The following is a 22,631-nucleotide window of genomic DNA, read 5'->3' as shown; positions in this document are numbered from 1 at the left end:
GATTTTGTTCAACTTGTGAACAAAACTCACCTCATTGTTGGCATTGTTTGTCACGATGAGATCACATGATAGGCTCAGCAAAGCAGCGATTGTAAACACGCCCTACAGCAATATCATAAATCTTAAACCTCATAAATTGGACAGGTCTAGGCGTAGGCTATAACACGGCCATCAACACAGACAAGACGTTCTTGTAAAAACAAAGAGCAAACAGGACATTTAATCACATACAGTATTAATTAAAGACTTATTTGTCATTTAAATCATGTAAACGAATGATGTAGATAGAAATAAAAAGACGTAATTTAGAAATATGTGTTTCAAAAATCACCCATGTGTATACTGGTTAAAAGCATGCACCACTAAATTTTAAACTTTCACACTTGTAAAACTGCCACCATCAGGCAACATTCTGCACCTTCAGACAGCAAACATGAAATAGTCAAATCCAATGGGCAAATTGTGATTATCCTTTAGTCTAATTTCAGCTGGTTTCTTTTTTTAGTTAACCTTTGAACGGATAAACAAAGGAGTGTCAGAGAGTGTAAGATGTTCACATTCCCACATGGGCATTTGTAATAAGTCAACAACTAAAACTATCATTACTCATTCTATTTACAGTACAGGATGAACTCATTCTGAAAATGTCAGGCTGGGTATATAGTAACTTATGGGCCGTACTTTCCCAGATACATTTGTTTTGTTGCTTTTTTCCCCAGTAAACAAACAAAAGAAAACGTCCTAAACTCAGCAAAGTTTCTTATGCAAACCTAAGAGAGGCCGACTGCAAAGTATTTGTAACATAGTATGTGTGTGCATTCATGCATACATATGTGTATGCTGTGCATCCATGCCAGAAAAGTGCTTTCCGCCAGGTGTTTGAACTTCTGCATCACCTGGTGCTCCTGCTGCGTGAACACGAGTTTTGTTTCACCCTATTAAGTAAATAGTGTAATTAAAGGGCCTCGGCATTTAAAACGCTGTGAACAGCCAGCAATTTGTTTGGAAGAGCAGCCAGGCTAGGCCCTGAGGCGCAGCACCAAACAGGATGCAAAGAGTGCACACAGTGAGCCAGAGAACGCAGTATAATGGTGTGTGTGGGTGTGTGTGTCAGTACATATGTACCTGCTTGTGAAGATGAGTTGACGCGTGTGTAAATCACTCATTCAAAGTTGTTCTGGGTGTTGAAAGAAGGCTGTTTGTGGTCTAACAGGTACTTAATAATCTTCTGTTTGTAGTGACAATATCAAGATTTGATGCAATAACCGTAATACCAGCATAACTGAACACTGTGTTTCATAGAACCCATTGTCTAGGCAGGGGCATTGTTCATGTTGATACTGATGTGAGAAAAGTATAGGGCGGTGTTAAATGTTTTGCAAAGTTTAAAAAAAAAAAAAGTTGAAGTAAAAGGTGGCGCAGGCTTAACTTGTTTGCCACAAAGGACAAGAATAAGACAAAAGCCACATGCAAAGCTCAGCACAATAAAAGCAGAGGGATTACAGCTGAAGTGGTAACGGAGATCAACTCTGTTCGTTAGCTTCCTCTCTTAATGATTTTTCCATTCTACAAACATCCTTGCTCTGCACTACCTATCCCAGCGAGAATACTCCTTTCTAAGTTCTGTTCTCTGCCGTCCCTGCTGATCCGAGGTCAGCTGTGAGGAGTAAGAGAGGGATAACCTCTTTCTGAGCCCCGTAGAAGCCCAGATGGCTGTGCAGAAGCTCCGATCCAAAAACTAGCTTAAAACTCAGTCGCTGTGGCCACATCTCCAAGTCCACAGTTTAACCCCCTCTGATGTCAGCCAAGGTCACAGATGCTCACTTGAGAGGCAAAAAGAGCCGGGAGTGAAGTGCTGCTAGAGTCGAAGGAATTAGATCCGGGCTGAGTGGCCCTCATCTGGCTAAGCCTGGTAAGTAGCAAGACTAACAGGCTGAGGCACGGTGGTTTGGGTTCACAGACACACACATACACACACACACCCGTGCTTGTTAGCTTGCACGCAAACGGACACACACATAAATAAGGAGGTAAACACACACTTACATAGTCACACACACACACACACGGAAGGACTCAGAGGGCTACAGATGGTGTGCCCTGGGCATGGTGACTGGGGCTCTGAATGAGCTAGTTTTAGAGCCAGTGTGGAAGCTGCCACAATGCACAGGGCTCAGGGGTTGGGGGCGGAAGACAAAGAGCAGCGGAAGGAGTGCATGAGGGGAAGAGAGGAGCAGGAGGAGTATAAGTGCTTCCCCTTGATGGGGGCTCCTAACATTTTTAGAACAAAATCAACATGTCGCTGTCCATCCGTCCCCTTGCCCTATTGCCCACGTCCTTAGCCCTGTGTCTCCCTACACCATCACACCAGGGCAAGAACACACACCTCAAAAATACACAAACACAAGCATGCACACACCCTGGAAGCCAGTGGCCACTTCAGCTGTAATTCCGCCTGACTTCCGCTGTCTGACTGGCAGGAGACTGGGAGGGTGAGGACAACAAGCTGTGAATAGGGAAAGAGACAGAAAATCATTGAGAACCTTGCCTTTATGAATCTTTGATGAGAGATAGTGGGGGCAGACGGGAGCTTTGCCTCTGGTTAAATCAGAGCATAGCATGTGTGGTGTGTGTATGACTGCCAACAGAGGTTGAGATAAACAGGGCCTGGACCAGGCCCAGACAACTGCAAACCCCGCAGTCGGGAACATTTGTCCCAGCAATTAGTTCCTGTCCTCCCCGTTCATGTCGCAGGTAAGTGGTATTGGTAGCTAGCAAAACAGCTAAAGCTAAGGTTGCCTGTGAGCTGGGCAAGGGGTGGAAGGTTGGGATATACCAGGAGTGCTTGGTTTTTGAGTCAAAGGTGTCTTCCTTGTTAATTTATGCGGCTGGCAGCACCTCAGTTTACCATAGATTTGCCAATCCATACATTTCTTCACAAGTGGGAGAATAACATAAGCATCTCATGAAAAAGGGTATATACATATATACAGTAAGGTTGCATGCATTTCATAGTATATGCCAATATGCTGTAGCTCTATATGTTTATTATCTCACTTCTTTTCTATCCTTTTAAGAACCGTCCCTCTGTCATATTTATAATTCTGTTGTTTTTGATAGATGCACTTGGGCAATGCTGCGGATACTCATGTGAAAAATGCTGCTCAATGGAATTAAAGCTATGATGAACATGCAACAAGAAGTAGTCTACTTCATTGCAAGTATAAAAATGACAATTAGCAATTCTGCAGCTGCACATTTACTTTCTCAACTATTATTTCTAATACTATTATAAACTTATAACATTAACATTCACATGACATAATCAACATTAGAGCATTCCACACATCCATGTGTTTTTCTTGTAAATCTCTTCACTGCTGTGATTCCATTTGCACCTAAATATTTCTTCATATACGATTGCAATCTTATGGAAAACACTGGTGACTGCCATTTAAGTTTTTATAAAGTTATGGTGGAAATAAGGACCACTGGATTTTTTAAAACTCCTGAGCATTCAAAAATATTGATATCTTTGAAGATGTCTGTTCTATTCAGTCAAATTTCGTAGGTAGTCTTCAGCTTGGAAAACAATTTGTTAATTATGGCTGGCATTGCTGGTAATAGCCTCTATTTCTCATCTGAGGGAGGACCAGTTTAACTTACAGTAACAAGTCTGGCTCTCTGCCATGATAAATGACTTGCAACTATGTGCAAGAAGAAAAGCAAACAATATGACAAGCTGGTATTACACTGTCCTACACTAAAGTTTCCTAATTAACAATGATAAATTATGTTGCAGTGTCTTGTAAGGACATACTAGCTCGCAATTAAAGCGTGGGAAGTTGTATAACGTCCACACCCTTGTGGTGTTTCTTCTTTCACTGTTCATTGTATTACCTTCACACCTGTTCTGACTTCGGACACATGAAAGGCTGATGATGACTCAGAGGAGGTTGCTTTAATTAAAAATACAAGACATGTTACAACAACCCTCCTTTACATCTCTGAAACTGCTTTTTAATAGATGTCAAGCAGGTGCCAATTTTCTTCTCAAGATGACTCGGGTTATGTTACGAAACAAGCAGAGCAGCATAGTAGCTTTATCTCATCTGCCACCTGTGACAGCTCAGAATTCAGAGTCCTCCAGGAAGCTTGGCTCATGTTAATGTGTCACCGATGAGGCCTTTTGAAGACTTGATTCATCCATCTGTCAGTGAGCACAGAGGTACTGCCGACTGACTTCCAATCACATAAGAGCTTGGCAACGAGGTGAACTGTCGTAAGCTGATCAAGAGTTGCCTCGGCTTCTGTCTATATCTGTCAGGTTCAAACTTTACACTTCACTACACATGTTAATCACATATAGCAAAGTACAGGCAAAATTTCAAGCTGCTGTTTGGACTCATCTACTTTAGGCTTGAATTAACACAGAATTTCTACTTTCTGGGATCCTGAGATGAAGGCGGAGGATTGATTGACACCTAAAGTGCCTTTTCTCACAGCTTGTAGACCTGCCAAAGCTGTGAACTCTTGGCTTCCTATAGCCTCAGGAGAAGACAACGGAAAACTATGCCAGGTTTGGGTTGGGCCCTTTATAGGGTGAGAGCGAGTCTAATAGTGCCCCCTGATGGTTCATACATGCTTTGTGCCAGTGAGGAAAGGTACAGGTAGGGTGTGTTGTTTGGCTAGAAAAAGTAATGCCAAGGAAACGTCACCTGACATCAAATGGAGCCTGCGTCCAGCCTTTGTTTGCAGGCAAAGGGAGGTGAAAAGAGCAGTACTTAGCAGAGCAGCTAACCTGTGGTCTTATCTGCTGGACAAATCAATAGTAGTGTCTAAGAGCAGAGCAGAGTGTGCTGGGGGGGAGCTGGAGGGGCTACCCCTGGCCCGCTGCCCCCCGGGCCCCTCCTGGGGGGTACCTGCCTGTCTCTTCACCCTCCATCTCTTCTGCCTCAGTGCTCCCATCCCATCCTGCATCTCTCTCTCTCATACACACACACACACACACACACACTCGTGTGCATAATGGGCCACATATTCTCTGATACAGGCGTGCTGTGACATCTTGTAGCACCATCTATACTATGAAGTGCAACAGGGGATCCACATAATGTTACGCTGCAGGTGAAGACTAAAAAAAGGAATATAAGAGCATACACAAGCAAATTCACATGTGCATGTACACACACACACTGAGACACATATTACACACGTGCACACACTGTTTGTCCCCTGATACCTTAAAGTACGTGGACCACAATATGGACAAGCTACAAATGGCTCCCAGTTTGAAGTGGTCTTTCAAACAAGAGGGCAGAGGAAGCCGTACCTAATGCACAACAGAACACCTCCATCCCCCCACCTGACCCAAAAGCCCTGGAGAACAGTCCGGCCCTGTGCAACAGTAAAAGCAGGGCTCCTCCAAACTGCAGGAATTCAGTTCTCTAAAGAGCACAGGCCCTTCCCCTCATCTGTCCTCCACTCAGCTGCTGCTTACTTACTTTCAATCACAGTTAACATCACAGGACAAGAAGTGGAGGGATGGGAGGAGGAGGCGAAACAAAAGCCTGCTGCACAATGCACTTGTCTGGCAGCTGCTTGCTCTGACATTTGAGGCCATGGGGACCTTGTTGAAAGAGCAGATGCTCACTGATGTACAGGCACAGGAACACGGCAACTACACAAGTGGCTGAAGCAGAAAAAAAAATCCGCACAAACATATGACATAAAAGAACAAGGGAAAAGAGCTGAAGATGGCAGGCTCACGCAGAGATGTGTTTGAGTGTGGAAACATGACCACAAATACACAGTAGAGTGGACATGGCACGCTGACACGCACGTGCATGGAAGACGGCATGCGAACATTGACATGGATGTAAAATAAGCAGAATTACCTCACACACATGCCATTAAATTAATATCTGCATACCAATGAGCAGAGATACGCAAACTGCATATACATTTGAATAAAGAGGTGTACACATACACATGCGTGATAAGCATACACACTCAGGCGCACACAAGACTATATCAACTATACTTCTGATAAAAGAAAGACACACAAATACACACATTCACACTATCCCAATGGTAAGGCTACAGTAGAGTATAAGCAACCCCAGTCTCCACACACATTAAAATATAACCACACAAACCAATCTGTTTATACATCTTATATACTGACCTATATACTGAGTGCACCTTGTAAGCACTACCATGAGACATCTCGTTATTATGCCCACAATCTAATTCGGCTTGCTACCCCTTGAGTGGCAACATGTTCCTGGAATACTGGCAACAATCACTGATTTGAATTAACAGGAAAGAACAGAATTCAATGGTTAGGGCTGGAAGAAAGCCAAGGAAAGACGAGTGTAGAGGGAGATAGAAAAAGAAGAGACGCAGCGAACAAGAAGTGATGGAAAGATGAGATGGGAGGAAAACAGATGGAAACAAAAGAGAGAAACACAAGACAGAGAATGCAAAGTGAGAGAGGTACAGAGCAGGCAGCATCATGGTGCATCTCCGGCAGAGAGAAATTAGTTTCCGCAGAGGACCGCAGGCAACATTATGGAAATGGGTGGCTGGCAGCTTCTTTGGCTGACTGTAAACAGGATCTTGGTAAGGCATATAGCCTCTGGTGAGGCCCATGGAGCCTGGCATCATCGCAGTACTGTGTCGAGCTGCAGCACTCCCACGGTCCCTCCTTCTATCTGTCTGGTTCCTTTGCTCCAACCTGCCCAAACTCCACTCGTGAGTAATTTATGAAGCGGGGCGGGGGTGGTTGCGGAAGCGGTACGCGCATATCCTGACACCAAATACATGACATGTTCCACATGTCTTCCCACGAAACTACAAAGAGCCCTTTTGTCTCTACAAAGAAAAAGAAACATTAAAAAGTAGTTGAGGCATTCAAGGTGCTTGCATCACTTTGTGAACTACTGTAAACCAGGTAGAAAATGGCAACCCCGAGTTATGAGACTAAGACAGAACGGCACTAGCTCTCTGTGCTAACACTTAGCTTAAGCCCTAATTAAGCTGTTCATTCAAGGAATATGACATTATCTGGCAGCATTGTCTTGGTTATCTGGCAGGATTGTCTTCTGGTGCCAGGTACAGAAGTGATACACTGCCAAGCCAAGGAACTAGAAGAAAAGCAGGCCAAAAGATTAGCCAGGAGAAAAGGGTCCACGACCACGATCAGTGCACTCAGAAATATTTTTCCAATATTAGTATGGCACCAGATTTCTGCAAATAATAAGTGTTCAAGCAGGACACCCAACAATATCCTCTTTGCAGATGTTCCCATAACAACTTCTCTATTGCTTACCTCATTCCCTATAAATCTATACTTTTGTCAAATTCAAACTCCAAGTGTCACATTTTGTTGTACGTGTTGTCATATTCATGCATGTCTACTTGCCGGCTTGACTCCCCCCTCACAGTAGCTGGCGCAGGCCTCTCTCTCTTCCCTCTTACTAACAGCTGTAGCTGGCACAATTAGGCCTGCATTATCTTTTCCATGCTGCAAAACAAAGTGCAGTGGCGTAATGCGAGGTCTTACACAAAAGTAAACAACTTCATCTTGTGTCTGAAATATGTGTCACTGCGATTGTGCAAAGCTGCCCATCGACACAGCCGTGTCGGGTTGAAGGAGCGTCTCCTAATTAATGAGAGAGAGAGTGAGAGAGAGAGAGAGTCAAAGAGAGAGAAACTCTCTCTTCCACAGTTCTCCTTCAAACAAACACTTCCTACGGGACCCCATTGTTTGGACTGAGGCATCATGGGTAGCCTTATTTACAGATTTTAATTGCTCTGGTGATCTGTGGGTAAAACACCCTGTCGTAATCACCCCACAATAGAATTGTTACTCTTTCTGACAATTGTAATAAAATGCTCTACAGTGTCCGGGGGAAAACAAGGAGGGAGGAAACAGAGAAGGGCAGAGAAAAAGAGACACAGATGGTAGACAATGTAAAGAAAAGAAAACAGGAAAAAATAGAGAAAAAATAAATAAGGAGAAAATATTTTGGATGCAAATTTTCTCAGTGAGAGGAACTAATCCGAGCAGGCGGGAAGCAGGGATGAGGATGGGACTGTTGTCCAAGGAAATGATTGCTCTCCCACCTCAAAGTGACAACCATGAGAAGCTCACCGTTCCAGGACCTCCGAAGCGGAACCGCAGAGGAGACATGCGCTGCAACCATCACACAACACACACACACACACACCTAAACACACAGACAGATTGGGAATGGGGAGGTAGGTCACCTACAGGAAGAGATTAGTGTCACCAGGCAGAGGTATGAACATGGGACTGTCAACTGCAGCTGTCCCTGATCTCAGAGGCTCTGGCACAACTAGCTTTCATATACTTTTATACTGATTTAAGAGAGGTGCTAAAACACAGTTTATGCTGCAGCTGAGTCCAGAGGATTCCCGACATTAGAAATTAAACATACTGTGTGAGGATAAAATCAGTTCCTTTCAAATATGCACCTACCGTATACATACAATAAGTGACAAGAAAAACAGAAGTGTCTGTACAATGAAATACAACAGCAGTGCACACTACCTTACTTAAAATATTCCATTTTTGTAGAGACAACTACTTTAGCAGTTTGTGTGCTAGCTCAGTGAAATGGTATATTTTGTGGCTTAAATTTTTGGTAATGCTGTATTAGACTTAATTCACTGAAAGGCTTTTTTCCACTTCATTTAAACATATTGAGAAACAAAAATATAATATATAATAATATAATATTACAAACAATTACTTAAACTTAAATCCAATCCGAAAACGTCACAAAAAATTGACAAGTTTAGAATAACATTCACAAAAATTAAATTAAAACTTAATTTTAGAGCAAATTCATTTAATAATGCAGTTAAATGTCCCTTAAACAGGTAAACAGTTGCACTTGGCAGCTAAACTCTTCAAGTGCAGCATTGGACAGATACCAACACTCCACTGCAGTCTATTCTGTTCGTTTCTGCAGAGAAGAAAAGTAGAGGCTCCTCTACTAAGTGAAAAAGCCTGTTTTACTTAAGTGTGTCAAACTCTATCCCATTATTATGCCTGCTGATAAAGGTAATACAAACACCCTGTGCATCAAAGGTCCATGAAAAATTAAACAGCCAATCAGCTGGCAATTATTCTCTTTAATCTCCTGGAGGCAGCCAATGGGGATGTGCCTCTGGTGGTGACGGCCTGGAAGGGATTCATGCCTTCGGTTCTACACATTCCACAATCCAAACACTTACTTTGCATTATGCTCAGCTCAGGCTAAAATAAAGTACAGGGAAACTTTCCAAACAGTTTTACTTTTTCTTATTTGTGAAAATCCAGCATCTTGAGAGTATTGATATATTAAAGCCAGATAAGTCAATTGGTCTTTGTCTCTCCTAGACTACAGATCGTTTAAAGACATTTCCACTGGACATGAAGACACTCTGTTCATGTTCCAAAGGAGCTGATCAATGGCTCATTTAAAGCGGCAGGATGTGGTGCTGTGGTGTTTAGAGGAGTTAATGTTTATTGCATTACCATCAGAATGTAACACTGTTAAATAAGTGCTGTTGATTTCCAGCTGTCAGCACCCTCTGTTAAAATTTATCACAAAGTATTGAATACTTTGTTATAGATTACAATAGATGCAGACCAGCAGCAGCAAAAAAAAATGCTTATTGCAGCTGCAACATGAAAATAGGAAATTGATGATCTTAACAACCTTGTGCTCTCAGAAATGCTGCTATAACAAGAAGGTCACCGGGGTTATATTTGAAAAACCAAATGCAGTGATCTCTGCTGTCTGCTGCTGTTCACCTGCTCCATGATATGTATAAAAACATAATACACATACACTGGAGGTTTTACTTGGTGAGGCATAGCTGTGGCCACCACCAGTTTGATTCCTGTCACTCCTGTCCACACTATCCTCACAGACACCGGCTCCCTCCTCGCTCCAATCGATGGGAGTGTGGAGCTGCTCAATGCCAATGATTCCGCCCTGATCTTAATTAGAGAAACACATCAAATACAAACGACATCTCAAATCAATCGACAAGTACAGGATGAGGGGACTGGGGTCATACAGAGGGACAACTTTAAGTCTTTTTTTCCATGATATGAATTAAAAAAAAAAAAAAATCAAATTCCTAAATTTCGACTAAACAGCTATGAGGGCCTCATATGAAATGTAACCAGCTCCATGTCAAGACTTTCTGAGGATTACAAATTAGTAAGAAACTTGCACAACATAATCACCCTAAGTTTCTAAATGTGCTGATGAAATATAGATAGTCCATCACCTCTGCAACTCCTCCATCCTATGTTCTTTCCTTTACTCTTCATCTCCATTTTCCACTCCATCTCTTCCCTACTCTGTGACGGTGGATGGATGGATGGATGGATGGCGGCGTAAAGGCAGAAACAGGCTGACAGGCTCCTTAGCCGCATGGCTGAGTGTATAACTAGCAACATTAGTGAACACCTACACCTGAGGAGCCCATCACAGACAAGGGTATTTAGTGTGGCGCCTAGGGAAACGCACGCACACACACACACACACACACAAACAGACACACCAGTATGCCAAATGATAGTAAACACATTCATTTTATTGGAACACATGTGCACACTGACGTTGATGTACTCAAATATGTAAGCGTGTATGGGCACGCACTGATATGCTTGCAAAGCCAAACAATCACACACGCACACACATACACACAAATACCACTAAGGGAGTCAATAGTGCTGATTTTCCTTGTCAGCTCCTCGGCAGGCACTGGTTTAAAGAGACATCAATCTGTGATGTCAGCACTTACCTAATGAACCCTCTCAGATCGATGGAAGCACTGGTCCGCTACACAGCCTGCCTTCACCGCCTGGCCTGCTTTTATGTATACTCTGACTCTTTTGGGATCTTTACCGAATCAAGCCACAAAGTGTCCAGGTGTGTGTGTGTGTGTGTGTGTGTCCATGTGTGCATGCAGCTGTAGACCTGGATAAAAGTGTGCTGATGTACTCATTTATTCTGCGTGTGTCTGTGTGTTTACAAAAGTAAACACGTCGGCTCTAATATACATGATCAAAGGCACAGCTATGCAGACCGACGCAATAGTATGATTATTTGCGCACTTACTGTGCACACCTTGTTTGCATTTCTGTCATACTTGTCCTATTATGTGCTAAGGAGTGCGTGTGTGTGTGTGTGTGTGTGTGTGTGTGTGTGTGTGTGCTGTATATGTATGTGTATGTGAGTGTGTGAATATGTACAGCGCGTTGCAGGCCTAAAAAAGTCCAAGAGATGTTCTGTGTTTATGCAGCATATCAATGATAAGCATATTTATGTGTTGGTGTATTTTTGTATGTGGTAAAGTGAATTGAAAGCCTAAATGTGCCAATGAACACATGAACATGTTTGTTTGTTTGTGTAGTAAGTCCACAAATGCTAAAATAAAAAGACTGGGTTACAGTGTGCATATAATTCCAACAATTGCCCCTATGTGTCTGTGTATGCATGCACACGCTCATTTAACAAAATCTACACCTGGCCGTCTCTGTATCTGTAAACCTGCACTGATGTCCCCTCTTTTATCCCACAATACATCAGTTCATAGGCTGACTGGCAATGGCAACGGTTAGGGAGGCAGCAGCGTGAGATGCTGTACAATTAGATTAGTTCCATTTCCTTTGATCGCCCTCACCCCGTCCCATCTTGAATGTGACACTTCAAATGCAGAAGCCTTCCTGTGCCACTTAATTGACCAGAATAAACATATTATATTGTGATAAGTGTCGCGATTGTAACAAATTGTACGGCGTGACTGACACAAATCATGGCATTAGCCTTGCATCTCTTATCGGCGGCCTCCTCGTGCCTTTTCAATAAACAATCTAGTAGACGGAAAGAGAGAGAGGAAGGCAGAGCGAGGGAGAGAAGAGAGGGGAGAGGGAGGGATTGATGGTGGGTGAGGCGAATGGGAGCGCTGCGGCCGTGATCTAACGTTTACCCACTTAACCATTCAAAAAGTCATCTTCTTCCATCAGCGCCTCACTCGGCGCTGCATGAGAAACATTATCTTTCCACAGGAGCTATCATTCACAAATGGTTTCCCCCTTCTCAGCAGCCTGCCACCATGCATTTCCAACAATGGTTTGTGTATTTGTGTGTGACTGAGTGTCTTTTGGTGTGTACTGTATTTGTCTACTGGTATGGGCATATGCATTGGTATAAGTTGGAGGGAGAGAAGTAAGGGGGGAAAAAACAAAAAAGGGAGGAATATAGGGGTAGTGGATATGGATGTTTTTCTCTGTTTATATTTATGTGTGTAACTATGAGTGTAAATGTTTGAAGGGAGAGAGGGAAGGGATGAAGAGAACTGCTGGAGGCATGGAGGGGGGGAGGAGGATGTGGGGAGGCTGACGTGTTAATCAGTGAATCAGCGTCCATCCACTAATGTCTGCCAGTGTAAATAAGGCCCTCATCTCCTGCCGTCACATACGCTGGCTTTCCAGCCCATTAGGCCCGAGCTGGCTGGCTGAGGCGGCCCACCGCTCGCTGGAGACTCATTTACGTGTCTATAGGCATCTGTGGCTGGTGATAGGGAGCCCACGTGAAATTAATGGGACTATGGGTGCTGCCAGCCAGCCAGCTCTCCTGTGCCCACACACACACACACACACACACACATACACACACATACACACATATGCACACACTCTTTACACACACCAATCACCAGCATGTATGCTTGAATGCATGAGCTGGCACACCTACATGTGCATGCACATACACACACACACACAGACAGAGGCACAGATGCACACACATGCCGCGGTTTTTATGCATGCTGGGTAAACTAACCTTTGCAGTAAAGATTTAGCAGCTTTATTAGTTTAGGAAATGGCTGTAATTAAGGATAATTCATAATGGCTGCTTCTCCCTTCTCTGCGGTATTAAAAAGGGGCCGGCCTAATTTAGCCTGCTTGCGTTTGTGCAGTAAGGCAGTAAAATGGGTGGGGTGGGGGTATACAGAGAAGGAAAGAGAGGCCTCTGCATGGCTCAGATATAGTATTTGGTCAACGGGCCAGCTGCGGGTCTTTGCCTAATGGCCATTACACATCCTTTATAAAAATTCAACATTTTATACTGCAACATTTTATTTGTCTGGCAGTTTCCAAAATTCACATCCTACGGTACTCATACACATCTACATGAATCTCGACATAAAGCCACAAAGGCAGGGAAAATGACTGCATTTCACCATCTCCCTAATGCAAACATTTCAGGATTTAGTTTGCAGAGTGACAGTTATTTGTACGATTATGGTTCAAATCCAAAAATACCTTAAATTCTGTCAACCCACAGGGCATCATTTGATGATTTACTAAAAGGAAAAACAGGAAAATCACCTGAATTGAAGTTTTTCACCCAAAAATAGTGACAGATCTTGTATAATTACAGATGTTATGACACTTGAGTCAATCTCTACACCATGGCACAACAGGGACTGTAACCCAAAACAATGAAACAGTAAGGTCTCAATGCCAGGTGGCCAGCCAGTCAGAGCAAAGAAATAGTGGGCTGGGCATGTTCCCTTGCCTCCACAGAAGAGGTGTGCATCTGGATTGAGCCCCACACCCCCCACCCCCTCCGGAGGTGAGGCACGAAACCAGAGGACAGGATCAATAAGTCCACAGATGCTGCCAGCTCCTCTCACTCATTTCCACTAATGAATAATAGAGGACAGTCCCCAACCTCCTCAAGATTCTTGTCCTCCCTGAATGTACATGTGCACACATACAGACACACACATAAAAAAACACATGGGGAAAGAAACTAATGCAGGAATATGAGAAGACAGCAAGGATGCTTGCAAACTACAGAAGTCAGATCCAGTTTGGACCAGAGCAGTCAGATCTTATGAATTTGACCTCATTCCCAAATGGGAATGGAGCCTGTAAATTCTTACAGGAGGCACAGAGCAACTACAGATACAGTACAAATCGGCAAGTTCACTTTATCAACGATGTGCTACAAGTCAAGGAACAACAACTACTGTACACCAGCGTTTTGTGTTGCGTCTAACAGAAAAGGTACTTTACATGGTGGAGGATTTTGTTCAACATGCCCAACTCACACAGCCCACATAATACACCTCTCTGCTCTCTCGAAATAAGGGCAACATGAATTCAGAGCAATGGAAAAGAAAACAACAGCCGTTCTGTATAGGGTAGAAAATCACACTCAAGGGCTGCCTCACTTTTGCCTTACTACCATCATCTACACTACCCTTTTCACCTTTTGCTTTCTTTAGTACTAGATTCATGAGTAGCAGTGAGGCACTGACCGTTAGCCCAAAGCTAAAGAATAAAAAAAAGCAGCAGCTTAAAGCTACAGCCAATCAATTATGAAGTAGCAACCTGTCCAAAATGTGATTTCCACACTGTCCGCCGCATCTTTCACACCATTATCGATTACCTTCGCTTGTAACGTTTTCTGTTAATTCTGTTCACCCACACAAAATCTATATGTGTGCATTTCAAAGCAGGCATCTGAGCTGAGCTGAGGCTGCCTCAGCTCTGCAGGCCAGACAATCACTGTCAATCTACCTAATGACCAAGTGTCTGCTGATGCATGCTAGTGAAGTGGGGGGAGTCCCTGGGTGCAACATGAAGCAGAATGGAGAGTATCCCCAGCTTCTCAAAGTGTTGAAAGGGCATGTAAGCCCCCCTGCTGGAGCTTTCCCAATGCTTCTCACTTCCCTCTGTAACTTTAGTTAGATCAAAGAGAATGGGGCCCTTAAGTAGTAGTACAGATCAACTAGGGTTGGGGTAAGTCACATAAGGATGCAGAGGGAAAGTTGAATGATACAGTATTCTGTCAGAGAGCGATTCCTCGGCTAACGAAAGTGTGTTTTAACAATGTATGGCGCAAGAAAATCCTCCCTGAAGGTTCAGGTTCAATGAGGAAAGAGCAAAGGATGAGCAGAGGGCAGGAAGTTGCAAGACACGGGGCGCCTCTTGTTCCTGCTGTAAAACCCTGCCCCCTCTTCATTCCTGCAAGCTGTATCACAGGCGGCGAAGGCTCTGTCCGGTACATCAGCCTCAGGATGTAGGAGATTGAATCAGACCTGCCGGTTCGCTGGCCACTTCAGCAGTAAAATAAATGACAAGGCAAGTGCTGGTGGAGAGAGAGTGAGGGCAGCCCAAAGGTGTGACCCCATTGATGAGATGAGAGGCAGACCAGACCTGCCAGACGCACTATTAGAATCTGAGACAGAGATGGGAGATGGAGAGAGAGGAAGAGACAGTGGGGGCCCGGTGTCACTTTATCAAATTCCTCCCTGGCACATGGTAACAGAGGTCAGGGGAAGAAAAGCATGGGGGCAGAGTGTAAAGCTGAGTGAAAACACAGTGCTGCTCTAATACCTTTCATAAAGAGAAAAGCCTCCTCATCCGCCAGCCATGATTAAATATAACCTGAGTGGTGAAAAACTAACCCCCGCTACCCCACCCAGGCTTAAGTTTGTGTGTGCATGTGTACTCTCATGAGGTGAGGAGGGTAAAAGCAATTTGTGGAGAACTTGTTGGGTGAGTGGAGTATATGTTTTTGTGGCACTGGGGAGGGAGTGGAGGGATGAGCGGGTGCTGGGTGTGCACATCCTGGCCTGAAGCTCTCTGACACCAGCCGGGCAACAGTTAATGTGTTAGACTGCTGGTCGCCTGAAATTAATGCTGTCATAAGCAGCTGGAGAAGAGGAGTCAAAGTGGGACGATGTCACTTTTGCTGAACAGTGGCCATTGTGGCCACATGTGGCACTTAAAGGATAATGGCGTTCAATTACCCTTCAATTGTTTTCAAAGCCAGTTGGTTTACAGATTTGCGACATGCAAGCTGTGATTGGAAACATGAGATAATTTCCTCTCCTGTTAATTTTGATATGTTTCGACAATCAAAAAAAACTCCATACTTGGCACCCGTGCATGAGCATGCCAGAGCCTTATAGAAATCACAAACTGATCTGCAGTTTGTGAGACAATCATTTGTGAAACATGAAATCGCCACCATTTGCAATCTGTGAGATAGGGTGTTTACTTTGTTTTACTTTTGTGATAAAACAATTGAAACATTTATCTGTCACACTCTGAAACAGTAGAACCGGTAGAGAAGAGTCATCATTGAGTAAGTTACACATCAATATCTAGCTTATGTTCGCTAATGTTAGTTAGCATGAGCCACCATGAGCTACTGGTCATACTAGACCAAGTAAGACTGAAGAGTGTTTTAATTCAGCATGGGTGCATTTATTTGCATTTGAATTCAACTTTTCATTTGTAAATGGAAGACTGATTTATTTATTCTTTCAAAAGTTAGCCTAGCTATAAAGCCTGAGAGCAAAGTGCACTTGTAGCCTATGTAGAACCAGCTAGTTAGCCCAAAAGTTTTGAAGAGCTACAGTATAAAGAGCATGGATGTTTAGATAGAGACTGTCTGAAAATTCAAAGATCACACATTCCTCAAATACATCCTTCCAAACATGACTTGCCCCTGAATGCCCCTTGACATTTGACCCCACTACTGAAATACATGTTTATCTGAGACAGGTATGTGAATAATTATGAACTTTTTATTATGTGAGATGCACCAACAGCAGAGCTTGCAAATTCAAAAAAAGAAAGACCACACCGTTGACACTTGGATGTGAGGAGCCAATATATACAATAATCTTATTTCATATATGCCTATGTGGTCCTCAGAGATAGAGAGAAATTGGACCATCAGTGTCACTCAGAGCCCCAGTGTGGAGGCTTGTTTTCTTGATCTAATAGAAGGTAATGATCCAGAGAGCAGGGCTAGGCTTCCTCTACCACGGAGCAGGCCTCCGGGGGCTACTCCACCCCTGACAGCGGCAGTGGTCGTGGCAGTGCAATAAGAATAAACACATGCAGGCGGGGAGTCTATTTGGCTGAGAGTGATGGCTAGCTTGTTGCTTATCCTGGCCCAATAAATCTCCATACAGGGGCGAGAGATGAGCACCGCTTATCTCATTAGCCTCGCGACTGATGCCTCCGACCGGGTGCCAGCGCTCAGACCCCTGATTTATCATGAACAGGGGAGGGGAGAAGTTCTTCACCGCAGTAAGGCTAAAATATAGAGCGAGAGAAAGAGAGAGAATGGGAGAGGGATACAACGGGAGATGCAAGAAAGGAGGGGGGGGGAGAAAATGAAATAAAAAGGGGGAGAAAAAGGACCTATTGAAAAACAGAGGGCAAAGGCAGATAATGCAGAAATATAGAGAGCAAACAGAAAGGTTTTCAAGGGAAAACATGGAGGCTTCAGCGTGAGGCGATGCAATAAACTAAAAATAAAAATTCCCAAACCTGGGGAGGAGGAGAGGGGAGCGTGGGGGTAAATGTCACCATCTCCATGTCAGGGGGTGGTGGTGAGGGGAATTGCACTTGATGGCAGGATTTTGTGGGATTCAGCAGTTTTTTTCCAAGGAAGAGAAGAAGGATAGAGAGGGACGCCAGAGGCTGTTGGAAGGAACCAAATGCACTGTTTTATAGCGAAACATGCCCTTTTCCTGACCAATATTGGTAGAATTCCTGCTATACATACTCTCAAGGGCTGTATATTATAAAAAAGACCTAGTATAAAGTGAAGCCAGTTGTTGAAGGTATTTCTGTAATTTGTATATACATTAAACCTACCATACATGCTGCATGAATAAAAGTTACATTTTGGTATTTGGGATTTGAGATGCTATCTCTGATGCTATCTTATAATATCTCTTAATATTAGCATTGTAGCCTCATAGTTCCACTATGACAAAACTTCAACACTAGGGATGACACTATGCCCCCGCCTCCCCATCAGCTCCCCAACGTGATGAAAAGTTTGGCCCAGTAACACCAGCAGATTAACCCAATAAGTTTTTGTTTGCAGTGTGGAAGCTGAGGGTCAGAGGATGGAGAAAGTGTGTGATGTGGTTGAAGTTGGCGGTGGTGGAGTGGATGTTGGTTGAGGGTGCGAGGGACAATAAAAAGGACCATGATTGTCAATCATGGGTGGCGGTCAGACGGCAAAAGTCAAATATGGCCTGTGTACCGCTCTCTCTTTCATTTTACCACTCTCACTCCCTCTGTCTCTCCAGCTTGTGGCCATATGAATTAGTGTGGTGAGAGGAGAGAATGAAGAAGGTAGGAGGGGAGGATGGGGAGTGACGGGAAACAGACGGGTATAATATTCTCATCACTCTTCACTCGGCAGTCGTTGGTGAGGAGCGTGGCCCAGGGCACTCAGCAGCCCAGCCAGCCGCCTCACAGACCCTGCAAATATTCCTAAACCTCAATTTTTCATATTTCCCTGTATGCATAAGGAGATGAAAAATCATCCGATCATTTGTATTGTCTGACTGAGGTTATACACAAATATTAGTTTATCTACCGCACCTAAGATTGCCTCCCTAAGCAAGATGGATTGGTCTTTTGGAGAGGGCAATATTCCCCGGGAACATATTCAGTCCATCTTTTATGTGCTGCAATTCACAGAGCAGCAGGTATGAGTTCCATCTCCAGACAGGCTCGATAAAGCTAAACACCCAATAGAGACACTGCTTATTATACACACACGCTTTAATTGTCAGACAATTTTCAGCTGGGTAAAATTTATAGTTTTCAAAACTGATCTCATGCAAAGAGGCTTGGCACCTAATATTCATATTCATTCTCTGCACATTTACTCAACACTTACCTAAAATGAATATTAAAGCAAAACAAGCAAAGGAATCAATTTGACTTGAGCTGGGGGAAAAAAGAAGAAAAAAAACTCTTCAAATCATGGTCTCAATTGATTTCCGTTACCTCTTCTGTGAACTACTGAGTGTCTGGTCCTCCGCTCCAAGAGAGTGAGAAAGGGAGAAAGTGAGAAAAATGAGAGGAGGAGGGGGTGTGAAGAAGAGTTCTGGGTCAGAAATCACTGGGTGATTATTTACCACTCAGCCATGTGTAAAACTCATTAGACAATGGATAATGCCTTTAATCAAATCAATGGCACAAGCAACTCCAAACTGATAGCTCCCATCAAAACTTACATAAAGCATGGCAAATTTCTCATTTACTTATAAAAATAAGTAAAGACAAGGGAATTATCTGCAAAATGGCCCTAATTGTTCTCTGTCTACGAATCAATACTGTGGTGGGAAATAAATAAATAAAGAGATAAATAACAAAAGTAAAGCGCAAGAACAATGTGGAGAGATGGATAAGGAGGAGCAGGAGTGAGACAGAGAGTGAGCACCTCCTTCAATATGGTTTTCTGATCAGTGAGAATTAACATTTCAGGTAAAAGTCATACTACTGCTATGTATAAACAATTACAGCATACAATAATGCTCACTTTACAATATGTAAAGTACAGTCGAACACTGTAACTAATCACCCCTGAAGCAGAAAAAAACGAAACTGGGAAAAAACTCTATACTGTACGGTGAAACTGTACAATGAAGACCGGCGAGGAGTAACACTCCTCTCACCTTCTCTTTTTCCTTCTCCTCTCCAGCGAGCTTTGAGGTGGTGACAGACTAGGAAGCGGTTGGGCAGGGGTGTTGTGGGTAATTAGGCGGGTGGAGGTACAGATGTTGAGCTGTGGAGGACCCTTACCGGGACACTGAGAAGCACTGGAGCACAAATAACCCTGCATCTGCCTCCCTCTGCCAGCTCTAAGTACCTTTCTTTGTTAGGGTATGGGTCTTCATTTTTTACTGTTGACAGGCTATGTTACTTCAGTTATTTTTTGGCATCTGGTTAGGGTGGGTGTGAGAGAGAGGGAGTAAGAAAAAAATCCTAACACACACATACACACACATACACACACACATACACACACATGCGCGACGCACTTTAATTAATTGCGGGGAGATTACATGGTCTTCCAACCGTGTAGTTTGTCATCAGAGCCCATTACACACTTCTATTAGATGTTTCTTCACAGTGTCAAGTGTAATTTGAAGGAGAGTCTTGGTAGAGGATCTCTAAGTAAAGTGAGAGGGCTAATCGGGGCGACTAAGGTTCATCTCGACTAAGGCAAAAATAACAAACTCTGCCACACCTCAATTGGCAGAAAGCAATGTGTAAACAAATAAGTCTTATTGGAGCGGTGCCTATTTCATGGTGTGTCACTCACTCATGCTGGCGACACGGGGCTGTGGTTGTCTCCAGGCCTGGCGCTGGTCTGCCTCTGTTGCCCCAGTGCCATTGCTCTTCATTTCAGTAGGAGAAGCTTTATTTTCATTGCCAAGCAATGAAGTGTCTTTGTATGACTGTGGAGCACACCACAATCAATCTTACACCAGTGGAGTTAACAGGACAGAAACCAATGCAGCCGTTACTCGGCACAGAACATTACCAGTGTATGGACTCATTATTCATCAGAGGCTCCATTAGACACCGCTCACTACGCTGCCACACTGGATATGAGACAGACAGACAGCAAGTCAATGCTGCGTCGCATACAACACAGTGCCCATAGTGGAACAGCAGAATAGTGGAATCATGCACAGGTTACTGTTGTATTTACTACGACAACACTGCAGCGACACTGAAAATCTCACAATTCATACATGTCTGTTTCTTTTGTCAAATTGAAGGTTTGTACATCCCTGAGAAAAAAAAAGATAAATTAACAGTGACAAACAAGTCCACAACGCGTATTTTCAAATGTAAGAAAGCACAATTTTCAAATAAAGCTGATTTACTTGCTGTTTTCATTTAATTAGATGGCAGCAATATAATGTGGTTCCTGGTTTACTCTACTAAAATTCCCCAGAATACTGTCACCATTTGCAGGCACATTCTCATGTCCCGTGCCATGTACCCACAGAGAAATGTGTAAGACAGACTGTGTGCCTTCCTGTGCTGCCACCACAGTTGGTAAAGTAACTAATGACACAGCAGTTAATGGTCAACATTAGGGAAGAAGGAATAATAGACTATAATCCATACATCTGCCTCATAACCCCAGCTCTAATTGGCCACACATACTGTGTAAACTGGGAGGAACACGCACGACTTCAGTCGCAGACTCGCATACAAGATTTTACAACATCAGACAGCAGTTAAAAGTGGTGAGGGAGACAGACAGGGAGAGCTGGCTGCTGAGCAGAACCAAGGTGGAAGCACAAAACACATACGAAGTCCCTTATAAGCCTGTCTGCTTCTTCCTCCTCCTCACTGTCACCGCTACAACCATAGACATCCCCTGCCATCACTGCCAGTGAGGCCTGGGACAGCTGCTCACCAGAACACCCTAACACACACACACTCACAGCCCAGCCTACAACTACAACCAGGCACTGGGATCCCGTGGTAATTGGGCTTTCTCACTCTAGCAGCCAACAACAAGCAATGGCACATTCCTGTCTTGCCACAATGGCAGTTTAAAAAATTGCATAATAAAAGACAGTACAAACAAACATCCCATAGGACCCTCGCTGCTACATTCAGATGGTTGCAAACCAGGCCATAAACACCAGCCCGGGAACAGACGACCAGAACATGGTCAGGAAAACAGGATGCACTCCCGCAAACAGGAAGTGACACGGCTCTCTCATCTAGATCCGCTAGCTCAACAACGTGTGGGGAAAATAAAAAGAAAAGCTAATGAGAACAGCAAAGACATAGGTATGGCTGTTTACAAGTGTCTGCCTTCAATTTGAGAGGGAACTGAAATGGAAATTGAGGACAAACAATCAATGCCTCATTATAATCTCACATCATGTACGCAGGCTTGTTTTTATACCCCTGTCAGTTTATTGTGAGAGACTAATTTTGGCTTGTGTTTGTTATGCTACTGCTATTACAGGCTGATGTGTCCTCATTCTTAATTTCTGTCCCAGTTATTTTTTTTTTTTTTTTTTTGCTTTCTTGTTTATCTTCTTCTGCTCAAATGTTTCCCTTCGTACTTCGAATCTACTTCGCATCTTCTGCAGGATCCATGTGAGTTCTCCAACTGTGAAATAGTTAAGCAAATGACATACCTCTCTCATGCTTTATCTGCAACATTATCTTTTTATTCTCATTCTCTACCCAAGGCAGGGGGAGTGTTGATGTCTGCTAACTCAACTCCTACTCTCAGTCAAACCAGCAATTACTGCTGTGTCTATCTCTACCTTAAACATTGCTTAACAAGAAAAATATGCCAATATGCCGCAAACGCTTTCATTTGGGCTCCGAAATTAAACAAGCTGCTCGGAGCCATGTTGTAAATTACCCTGAGGAATGTGCAACTGGGCGCAGACACAAAGAGCAGATCATATAGACTCCCTCAATAGCAGAGCACTTATAATTTGTAACATTTTAGAGGTATTTATTATTTTTCAACCTGTTCTTTTGTCTCAGTGGCCCTCTCTGGCCTCGGGTTTGAGCTCTTATCTGATTAGTGTGTCATGTCAGAGATTTGTCACAAAGCCATAACATACACTTTGGCTTTCCAAAGGAGCAGAGGCACTTCCTTGGCATGTGAAGACATGGCCACATATAGCCACTAATATTCAGAGGTGCACAAATGTTTTGTGTCTGTCTGTCTCTAAGTGGCACTGTGCTCTACATACGAGAATGT

At 43.5% G+C, this 22,631-nt stretch overlaps 1 protein-coding gene across 5 annotated transcripts in view; it reads right to left on the bottom strand.

Moving 5' to 3' along the window:
• fto (FTO alpha-ketoglutarate dependent dioxygenase) overlaps nucleotides 1–22,631 on the bottom strand; it is a 121,284-nt gene that overhangs the window by 9,901 nt on the left and 88,752 nt on the right. The window contains exon 9 of one of the 5 annotated variants that reach the window (XM_042406656.1): nucleotides 2,420–2,506. The exons of 3 other annotated variants lie outside the window; for them this stretch is intronic. In XM_042406656.1, coding sequence (XP_042262590.1) covers nucleotides 2,440–2,506 — 67 coding nt within the window. In that variant the 3' untranslated portion in view covers nucleotides 2,420–2,439. Of the gene's footprint in view, nucleotides 1–2,419; nucleotides 2,507–20,250; nucleotides 20,335–22,631 lie in introns of those variants that run through there. One more of the 5 variants, XM_042406675.1, reaches the window with a different exon arrangement.

This window comes from Thunnus maccoyii, chromosome 1 (assembly GCF_910596095.1).
Source record: "Thunnus maccoyii chromosome 1, fThuMac1.1, whole genome shotgun sequence".
In the NCBI taxonomy this organism is placed as follows: Eukaryota; Metazoa; Chordata; class Actinopteri; order Scombriformes; family Scombridae; genus Thunnus; species Thunnus maccoyii.
This window is presented reverse-complemented; position numbering and strand designations above follow the sequence as displayed.